Source organism: Pelophylax lessonae (assembly GCF_965119305.1).
Source record: "Pelophylax lessonae genome assembly, chromosome: 11".
Taxonomy (NCBI): domain Eukaryota; kingdom Metazoa; phylum Chordata; class Amphibia; order Anura; family Ranidae; genus Pelophylax; species Pelophylax lessonae.
This window is the reverse complement of record NC_138778.1, coordinates 2,456,141-2,466,812: the sequence shown is the minus strand read 5'-3', so window position 1 is coordinate 2,466,812 and position 10,672 is coordinate 2,456,141. Positions and strand designations below refer to the sequence as shown.

Here is a 10,672-nt window from a genome sequence, read left to right as displayed (position 1 = left end):
GGTGCGGGGGAAGTCCTCCCTCCAAGTTTCTGGTTCTTACATGCTGATCAGAGGAGCAGTATGGCAGCCAGAAAATTGGCATTTTATTAGCAGTCTGTTAATAGTTTTTTTTTTTAAACACATTGGGGTCTATTCACACTGCTGCAAAGGGGGGGGGGGCGTCAGCTCAAGTGAACCACTCACAGAACGCTAGGGCTGCATGCGTGTGCATGACCTCAAAATTATATTTCATGACGGTCGTTGAGAACGTAAACAACAAAACCACCAACCCCAGGTCTAATGGGCCATACACACTATAAGATTTTTTCCTTTAGATTTACCAAAAACAGATAATATGGAGGTCAGACCTAAACACTTTCAATTTGTATGCAATCTGGCCGGCCCTTCACTACATAGAAAAAGGTCAATCTGTAGGAAAAAAAGTCTTCAGAAAATCTTATAGTGTGTATGGCTCCACCGACACCAACAATGGCAGCATACATGTGGTAGTACAATGCCATGAATTGGCACCAGGAAAGTATTGGATACAATCTGCCATAGTCAGGTTATAGAATTGTAAAAGATTACAGAGATACAAAAATACACTCCATGCTTTCTATGCCGGCACACCGGAGCGGTGCAATCAACCCCCGCATGTCAAATTAATCAAAAAATAAGAGAATACACATTTTAAACTTTAATCAAACTTTTTAAGAAATGCCCAATCCTGGACACTCCCAGAGGCTGTAATAAAATACAGATGCTGGTTTAGCGAATCTCTAAAAAAAAGTTATTTTGACATCATTGTTGCCTCCTCAATCCTCCCATTTATGCGGCGCTCCCCTATTGGGGGTCGCAGTCACAGATTACATTGGAAGTGAATCCAGAAATCGCTTCTCTATTCTAATGAAAGCAGTTGGAAATCCTTTCCTTACCTGTGTGCTGTCCTCTCTCCCAGGCTCCACCCCCAATGTGAGAAACCTCCCTAGCTGAGGGTCATTATAATCAGGGGGGGGAATGGATCCAATCAGAGCCAATCTGTGACCAATCAGAAAGATTAACACACCTGTACCTGGATTGCAACATTTTAAAAAAAATGGATTTATGGGCCATACACACTATACAATTTTCTTTCGATTTTTTCCTTCAGGCTTACCAAAACCGTATAATATGAGGTCAAACCTAAACACTTTCAATTTGTATGCAGTCAGGCCGGCCCTTCACTACATAGAAAAGGTAAATCTAATGGAAATCTACCAACAAAAGTTGTATAGTGTGTATCCAGCTTTAGCCCTCGTTCACATCAGACTGATTTTCCATGTTAATTTGCATGCCGAATCTGAGCCTATTGCCGGCAACGGCACTATCTAAATCCGTGCATCGCTGACTTTGCGGCGCCGCACCGATTCCCAAAACAGTTTCTGCATTACTTTTGGTGACTTCACAGATGTCTCTCACACCTCCCCCGAACTCGCACTGAAAATGCGGGCGAGTTCAGCTGAGTTCCAGCCTCAGTGTGAACAACGGCTTCATTCACACCGGTGCAATTTTGCCCCCAAATTGACAGTTCCAAATTCGCATGACCAGTCGCACCCCATTGCCGACAATGGAACCGTTCAAATTGCAGCCACTCATGTTGCAGCGACTTTGAAAAAGTTTCCTGCACTCGTTTTATTACAACTTCATTGTGACTTGCCTATACTTCTGTTAACCACTTAAAGTGGAGTTCCACCCTATTTTTATACTTACCTCCATCTTCTCGCTCCGGGTCACCTGAAAAAGAAATGGATAATCGCATATTTTTTTTTTTTTTACTTACCTCGTAGCGAAGAAAAAATACTTACCTTACTTCCTTCTTCCTCCTTCCTCGGCCGCGGCCCGTCGTCACTTCCTGGCTCTGCAATGATTCCTGGGAGCTGAACGTCATCGCTCCCAGGAATCATTGCGCCTGCACCGGCCCCGACGTCAGTTCCGGGGCGTGCGTCATCCCCTTCTAAACAGCTTCTGGGCATGCCCAGAAGCTGTAGAGGGATGACGCGCGCGACCTGGAAGTGACGTCGGGGCTGGCGCAGGGCATCGTGGGACCGAAGAAGACGGAAGAAGATGCCGAAGGGGATCTCGCTGGCTTCAAGATGCCCACATCTGAGATGGCAGCGCTGGACAAGACGTTTTCAAGGTAAGTATTTGTCCTAACAGGTAAGTGCAACCCGGGACAGATCAGAGGCTAGCCATTGTGGAATGTACTAGCCCTGACTGTCCCGGGGGTATTTAAAAAAAAAAAAAAAAAATCCAGGGTGGAACTCCGCTTTTAGGACCGGAAGGATTCCCCCCCTTAATGACCAGGCCATTTTTAGCGATTTGGCACTGCGTTACTTTAACTGACAATTACGCGGTCGTGCGATGCTGCACCTAAATAAAATTGAAGTCCTTTTGTTCCCACAAATAGAGATTTATTTTGGTGGTATTTGATCACCTCTGCGATTTTTATTTTTTTGCGCTTTAAACAAAAATGAGCAACAATTCTGAAAAAAAAATATTTTTTTTTTCACATTCTGATATATGACATTCCCAAAAAAAATATTAAAAATCAAATTTTTTCATCATTTTAGGCCAATTTGTATTCTGCTACATATGTTTGGTAAAAAAAATCGCAATAAGCGTATTTTGATTGGTTTGCACAAAAGATATCATGTCTACAAACTACGGGAAAGATTTAGGTCATTTTTATTTTATTTTTACTAGTAATGCCGGCGATCTGCAATTTTTAGCGGGACTGCGACATTGCGGCGGACAGATCGGACCCTTGACTGACATTTTTGACACTTTTGGGGGTACCAGTGACATTTCTACAGTAATCAGTGCTATAGATATGCACTGTTTCTGTAAAAATGACACTGGCAGTGAAGGGGTTAACACCAGGGGCGATCAAAGGGTTAAATGTGACCCTAGGGGGTGTTTTCTAACTGTGAGGGGGAGGGGCTTGTGGAATCAATACAGAGACCTGTGATCCTAAATAGGAGGGTCATAGGAGCTCCAAACTTTCCAAACAATGGGCCGGTTTACTGTCCTTCAGACTTTAGGGGGGCCAGACTAGGGCCAGGGGGAGTATGAGATGTCTCGGTATCCAGTAGGAATAAACAATGCCCTATCTTTGGTGTCAGTGGGAGGAATAGTGCCCCATCATTGATGTCAGTGGAAGGAATAGTGCCCCATCATTGGTATCAGTGGAAGGAATAGTGCCCCATCATTGGTGTCAGTGGGAGGAATAGTGTCCCATCATTGGTGTCAGTGGAAGGAATAGTGCCCCATAGTTGGTGTCAGTGGGAGGAATAGTGCCCCATCATTGGTGTCAGTGGGAGGAATAGTGTCCCATCATTGGTGTCAGTGGAAGGAATAGTGCCCCATCATTGGTGTCAGTGGGAGGAATAGTGCCCCATCATTGGTGTCAGTGGAAGGAATAGTGCCCCATCATTGGTATCAGTGGAAGGAATAGTGCCCCATCATTGGTGTCAGTGGGAGGAATAGTGCCCCATCATTGGTGTCAGTGGGAGGAATAGTACCCCATCATTGGTGTCAGTGGGAGGAATAGTGTCCCATTATTGGTATCAGTGGGAGGAATTCTGCCCCATTGTTGGTATCAGTGGGAGGAATAGAGTCCCATCATTGGTGTCAGTGGGAGGAATAGTGTCCCATCATTGGTGTCAGTGGGAGGAATAGTGCCCCATCATTGGTGTCAGTGGGAGGAATAGTGCCCCATCATTGGTGTCAGTGGGAGGAATAGTGCCCCATCATTGGTGTCAGTGGGAGGAATAGTACCCCATCATTGGTGTCAGTGGGAGGAATAGTGTCCCAACATTGGTGTCAGTGGGAGGAATAGTGCCCCATCATTGGTGTCAGTGGGGCAAATTGTGTCCCATGATCGGTGTCAATGCAAGGAATTGTGCTCCATCGTTGGTTACATAGTTAGTCAGGTTAAAAAAAGACACAAGTCCATCTAGTCCAACCAAGAAAAAAAAGTGGGAGGCCATGTGCCCTTTTGATGGTGTCAGTGAGAGGAATAATGTCCCATTCTTGGTGTCAGTGGACGGAATTAGTGCCCCAAGGACCGGATAAAGCCAAGCAAAGGGCTGCATCCGGCCCCCCGGGCCACAGTTTGGAGACCACTGCATTAGTGCCAGGGCCAACTTACCGAATGGGCACCCAGCCCCAGCCAAGCATTAGTCCTGATTTTCGTGTGCATCCCGCTGCCCAAATTAGCAGGTGGCAAGCGCCTGTCGGCCCTGCGCTGCTGTCAGACCACTTGGGCCATGGAGGGGGAGCCCATAACTGCAGGAATGGCTGTCCGCCTCCATGGGAACAGCCGCACATGGGACAGTCGAGTCTCTGACTCCCATCCATGTGTGTGTTCACCGGACCCAGTCACCGAACTTGGAAGCTGCCATTAGCCTGGCACTGCTGTACTGATAAATATCCCCTTATTGATAATTAGTATTTTTATTCTCGTGGGTGATTGTGTAGGTGGGGCCCCAGTGCACTGCAATGCTCGGGGCCCTTTAATTCTCTTAAGATGGCACTGCATTAGTGAATGTCCCCCAGGGCGGAGCCCAGCCACTGATGCCATTTGTTTGACAATCTCTTTCCTTTTCACCTAGAAAATGCCCATATAGACCATCAATGATAAAAGCTGTGTAGTAGTCAGGGGAGAACACGGATAGATCCAATGTTAGATGCTGACTGATAAAAGGCTCAGGCGCCCGGACTAGAGATGGTTAAATAATAATGATAATTGGTAGGTGAGGTTTGTCGGGCGAGGCTCACCCTTATTTGGAGTCAAACAAGCTCTTCTGGATTACTTAAACACTTTCACCTCCTGTTTTGCATTTCTAACGATGGCTTCCGCTGATCTGAGACACGAGCTGCTGAACTGCTCCATCTGTCAGAACCTTTACTCCGATCCCGTGGCACTGACCTGCGGACACAGCTTCTGCCGGATCTGCTTAGACCAGGTTCTGGATACCCAGGAGGAGTTTGGACTTTATACCTGTCCAGAATGCAAAGAAAAGTTCCAAGAGAGGCCTGTCCCATGGAAGGATCAATCGCTGCATGAAGAGCCTGGAAGCCTCTGTGAGTTTTGTATTGAATCTCCGGTGCCGGCGGTTAAATGTTGTCTATTGTGTGAATCTTCTCTGTGTGACGACCACCTGAATGTACACAGCAAGTCTGAGGAACACGTTCTAAGTGACCTGAACCTGGTCTGTCCGGCACACAAGAAAGTCCTTGCATATTACTGCTGTGACGATGGCGAGTTTATCTGCGATGCCTGTATTCTGTCCGAGGAACACGCCAACCACCAGGTGAAGCCGGTCCAGGAGGCCTCAACGGAGATGAAAGAATTAGGAAGAGAACTTCTGGACCGACTGGCCTTTAAGATAGCGGAGGACGAGGGCATGGTCCAGGTTCTTCAAGAGACCGGTAGAACAACCCAAGAAAAGTTGGCTATTATAAAAGAGAAGGTCAGCGCCATGTTTAGAGACATCAAGAGACAACTGGACAACCTGGAGAAGAAAGTCCTGAGCGACATCAGCCGGAAGGAAGAGCAGACTTCTCTCTCTGTTGCAGATCTCATCCAGCAGTTGGAAATAAAGAAGGATGAGCTGTCCAGGAAGATTCGCGACATCGAGGAGCTGTGCAACAGGAATGACCCCTTATCCATTCTTCAAGAGTGGAAGACCAGCAAAGAGGACTTCGGGAAGACCGAGAATGGATCCTACACGAGCGCTAAGCAAAAACCAGTTGGCGACTTAGACGAGGGCCTGATCTCAGCGACTTTGCACACTAGTTTAACGGATATTATTATCGGTGCCAAGAAAGACTTCTACGTCCGGCAGGATCCAGACTTTGAACTGGACATCAACACGGCTTCCAATAACATTTGTCTATCTGGGGACCTGAAAACCGTGTCGGCCTCAGAGATGAGCCAGAATCGCACCAAGATGCTGGAGAGATTTCAGTATAATCAGGTCTTGGGGAGAAAAAGTGTCCTCTCTGGCAAACATTACTGGGAGGTAGAGACTGGAGAAGGGGGCAACTGGAGACTTGGCATGGCCTATCCCAGTATCACCAGGAAAGGCTACCACTCCCTGATTGGACACAGCAACAAGTCCTGGGGCCTGTGTAGGTATTTCAATCAGTACTTTGCTATACATGACAGGAGGGTGTTAGGGGTGCCGCAGAAACCATCCAGCAACAGCCTGGGGGTTTATCTGGACTACGAGGCCGGCCAGATATCCTTCTACGAGCTTTGTGACCCTGTCAGTCTTCTCTACACTTTTTCTGCCACCTTTTCCGAACCTCTTCTTTTGGTGCTTGGTGTATATACGGGCTGGGTGAGAGTCAAAAATTAGGTTTTCAAAGCACAGAGTGCCCCATGATTTAGGGTGAAGGTCTCTTATTTCTGGGGGCAGTTCCTATTTTCCCTGACCAAAAAGTGTCCCTGGAAATAATCCTTGTCCTATTCACTGCTAGTCATTTGTCCACCAAGTAACTATTTTCACTTATCAGTGAGGCCGGGCCACATCGGGAAAAGGTTGAGACTTTTATAAAAATATTCCTGTTGATCCTGCCTGAAATCCAGTGTCCTCATAACTTCCTGTGCACTAATAATATCTCAAACAGCGCTGTCAGCTAGGATACAGAACACCTCCCTCTATGTTATGGAGATAAAAAGACAGGAAGGTGTTCTGTAGTCCTGTCCTAGGGTGTCAAGGCTGCTCCTCCATAGATACAGTGCTGTGAGTGGCAGGGTCATTAGATGAAAATAAAGTGAAAAAAGCTTGAAAAAGGAAAACCAATGCAGCCACCACATCTAAGGGCTACAGAATATTCCATTTATGTTCTTGGCAGCAGTAATCACTAAATGGTGGACCGCAGTCTGGAGTCAGAGCGAGTGACAGTCCTATCCAGACCACCAACCAGCCAGTCAGTCAGTCCCTAGTGCAGGAGACTCCTCCTTCGTAGTTATTGGTTGCTAGGGCCGCCAGCATCCCAGCAACCAGTGATGTCATGTGCATGCCCCAACCCCAACTGCACAGAAGGGTGACCTTCAGCCTGTTTTTAATGATGAGGACACCTGATGTAAGGGGGCACTGTGATGGGGGACACCTGGTGTAAGGGGGCACTGTGATGGGGGACACCTGATGTAAGGGGGCACTGTGATAGGGGACACCTGATGTAAGGGGGCACTGTGATGGGGGACACCTGATGTAAGGGGGCACTGTGATGGGGGACACCTGATGTAAGGGGGCACTGTGATGGGGGACACCTGATGTAAGGGGGCACTGTGATGGGGGACACCTGGTGTAAGGGGGCACTGTGATGGGGGACACCTGGTGTAAGGGGGCACTGTGATGGGGGACACCTGATGTAAGGGGGCACTGTGATGGGGGACACCTGATGTAAGGGGGCACTGTGATGGGGGACACCTGATGTAAGGGGGCACTGTGATAGGGGACACCTGATGTAAGAGGGCACTGTGATAGGGGACACCTGATGTAAGGGGGCACTCTGATGGGGACGCCTTATGTACAGTAAAGGGGCACTCTGAAGGGAGTTACCTGATGTAGGAGGGCACTGTGATGGGGTCACCTGATGTATAGGGACACTGTGATGGGGTCACCTGATGTAAGGGGCACTCTGATGGAGTCACCTGATGTAAGGGGGCACTCTGATGGGGTCACCTGATATAAGGGGGCACTGTGATGGGGGCACCTGATGTAAGAGGGCACCCTGATGGGGTCACCTGATGTAAGGGGGCACTGTGATGGGGGCACCTGATGTAAGGGGCACTCTGATGGGGTCACCTGATGTAAGGGGGCACTCTGATGGGGTCACCTGATGTAAGAGGGCACTCTGATGGGGTCACCTGATGTAAGAGGGCACTCAGATAGGGTCACCTGATGTAAGGGTGCACCCTGATGGGGTCACCTGATATAAGGGGGCACTGTGATGGGGGCACCTGATGTAAGAGGGCACCCTGATGGGGTCACCTGATGTAAGGGGGCACTTTGATGGGGTCACCTGATGTAAGGGGGCACTCTGATGGGGTCACCTGATGTAAGGGGGCACTCTGATGGGGTCACCTGATGTAAGAGGGCACTCTGATGGGGTCACCTGATGTAAGGGGGCACTCTGATGGGGTCACCTGATGTAAGGGGGCACTCTGATGGGGTCACCTGATGTAAGGGGGCACTCAGATAGGGTCACCTGATGTAAGGGGGCACCCTGATGGGGTCACCTGATGTAAGAAGGCGCTCTGGTGGGGTCACCTGATATAAGGGGGCACTGTGATGGGGGCAACTGATATAAGGGGGCACTCTGATGGGGTCACCTGATGTAAGGGGGCACTGTGATAGGGGACACCTGATGTAAGGGGGCACTGTGATGGGGGACACCTGATGTAAGAGGGCACCCTGATGAGGACACCTGATGTAAGGGGGTACTCTGATGGGGTCACCTGATTTAAGGGGGCACTCTGATGGGGTCACCCTGATGGGGGTCACCTGATGTAAGGGGGCACTCTGATGGGGTCACCTGATGTAAGGGGGCACTCTGATGGGGTCACCTGATGTAAGGGGGCACTCTGGTGGGGTCATCTGATGTAAGAGGGCACCCTGATGGGATCACCTGATGTAAGGGGGCACTGTGATGTGGGCGGTACTAAACCCAAAACCAAAAATGTCCTATATTAAAGCTCACCAATCATTAGATGTGGCGGCTGCATTTGTTTTCTTTTCCCCTCTGCTTTCATCTGTTGATCTGGCCAGTAACACACTCAGGATGAAGGAGCACAGGGGGCACCTTTGGAGTGCAGCCTTGTCAGTCTCGGGGGAGGGGAGTGTTAGATGTACTAGCAGATTTCGATTTTTTAACAAATTGAAGCCAAACCCTGGCTCACACTTTATACTCAGTTACAGTAACAGTTTTTTGTTTCTTTTGGAATAAAGGTTTTACATGAATAAATAAAAGCGGATCATTGTAAGAACCCCTGTCAGTGTTAAATGGATTGTCTCATCTTTCTATCTGCTACATTTGCAAAAGAGCTTGTTCTTTAAAAGAAAACAACAGACTTACTGGCCTGATCACCAGAGGAAATAAGAAGAAAGAAAGCCTAAAAAAGAAAACTAAAGCAGCCGTCACATCTAAGAATTGGGAAGCTGCAATATAATAAATATTTGCTTTTGGGTTTAAGGCTCGGATCACACTGGTGTGATGGAAGACATACAGATTGTATTCGGAACAAACTCATGCTGGACACTTTTGGTCACACCCATGCGATCCGATTCCTGTCCGAATCGTCAGTTCGCACTGCGATATGCGAACCGATCTTTGTATTGACACCCCCAGCAATTCGCATATGGCAGTGTGAACTGCCTTCGAATCGGGTGCGATGCGGGAACCCGCAGTGGATTCGCAGGATTCCTGAATCGCACCAATGTGAACCGAGCCGAATACGGATTCACATTGTTTTTCAATATCCTTTCTATACAGTCTGGGATTAGAGCCGGGTTATATTATGGTTGGAATTGTCTCATGTTACCTTTTACAAATCATATAGGATATCCGCACTAAAACAAATCATTTACGAATGAGCAGCCGTGACACTAGATGCAAGAATTGTGATAAATACAGTGTCTGACAAAAGTAAGTACACCCCTCACATGTTTGTAAATATTTTATTCTATCTTTTCATGTGACAACACTGAAGAAATGAGACTTTGCTACAATGTAAAGTAGTGAGTGTACAGCTTGTATAACAGTGTAAATTTACTGTCCCCTCAAAATAACTCAACACACAGCCATTAATGTCTAAACCGCTGGCAACAAAAGTCAGTACACCCCTAAGTGACAACACACAGCCATTAATGTCTAAACCGCTGGCAACAAAAGTCAGTACACCCCTAAGTGACAATGTCCGAATTGGGCCCAAAGTGTCAATATTTTGTGTGGCCACCATTATTTTCCAGCACTGCCTTAACCCTCTTGGGCATGGAGTTCACCAGAGCTTCACAGGTTGTCACTGGAGTCCTCTTCCCCTCCTCCATGATGACATCACAGAGCTGGTGGATGTTAGAGATCTTCCCCTCCTCCACCTTCTGTTTGAGGATCCCCACAGATGATCAATAGGGTTTAGGTCTGGAGACATGCTTGGCCAGTCCATCACCTTTACCCTCAGCTTCTTTAGCAAGGCAGTGGTCATCTTGGAGGTGTTTGGGGTCGTTATGTTGGAATACTGCCCTGCGGCCCAGTCTCTGAAGGGAGGGGATCATGCTCTGCTTCAGTATGTCACAGTACATGTTGGCATTCATGGTTCCCTCAATGATCTGTAGCTCCCCAGTGCCGGCAGCACTCATGCAGCCCCAGACCATGACACTCCCACCACCATGCTTGACTGTAGGAAGACACACTTGTCTTTGTACTCCTCACCTGGTTGCCCCCACACACGCCTGACACCATCTGACACCAAATAAGTTTATCTTGGTCTCATCAGAGCACAGGAGATGGTTCCAGTAATCCATGTCCTTAGTCTGCTTGTCTTCAGCAAACTGTTTGCAGGCTTTCTTGTCCATCATCTTCAGAAGAGGCTTCCTTCTGGGATGACAGCCATGCAGACCAATTTGATGCAGTGTGCGGCGTA

The 10,672-nt window shown here is 48.0% G+C and overlaps 1 protein-coding gene across 1 annotated transcript; it reads left to right on the top strand.

The window, feature by feature from the left end:
* The first annotated feature begins 4,845 nt into the window (after positions 1-4,845).
* LOC309566350 (E3 ubiquitin-protein ligase TRIM11-like) lies at positions 4,846-6,766 on the top strand. The gene is made up of 2 exons (XM_082271474.1): positions 4,846-6,519; positions 6,664-6,766. Exon 1 carries the CDS (start codon positions 4,869-4,871, stop codon positions 6,381-6,383), a length of 1,515 nt encoding a protein of 504 aa, XP_082127600.1. The 5' UTR covers positions 4,846-4,868; the 3' UTR covers positions 6,384-6,519; positions 6,664-6,766.
* The last annotated feature ends 3,906 nt before the right edge of the window (positions 6,767-10,672 follow it).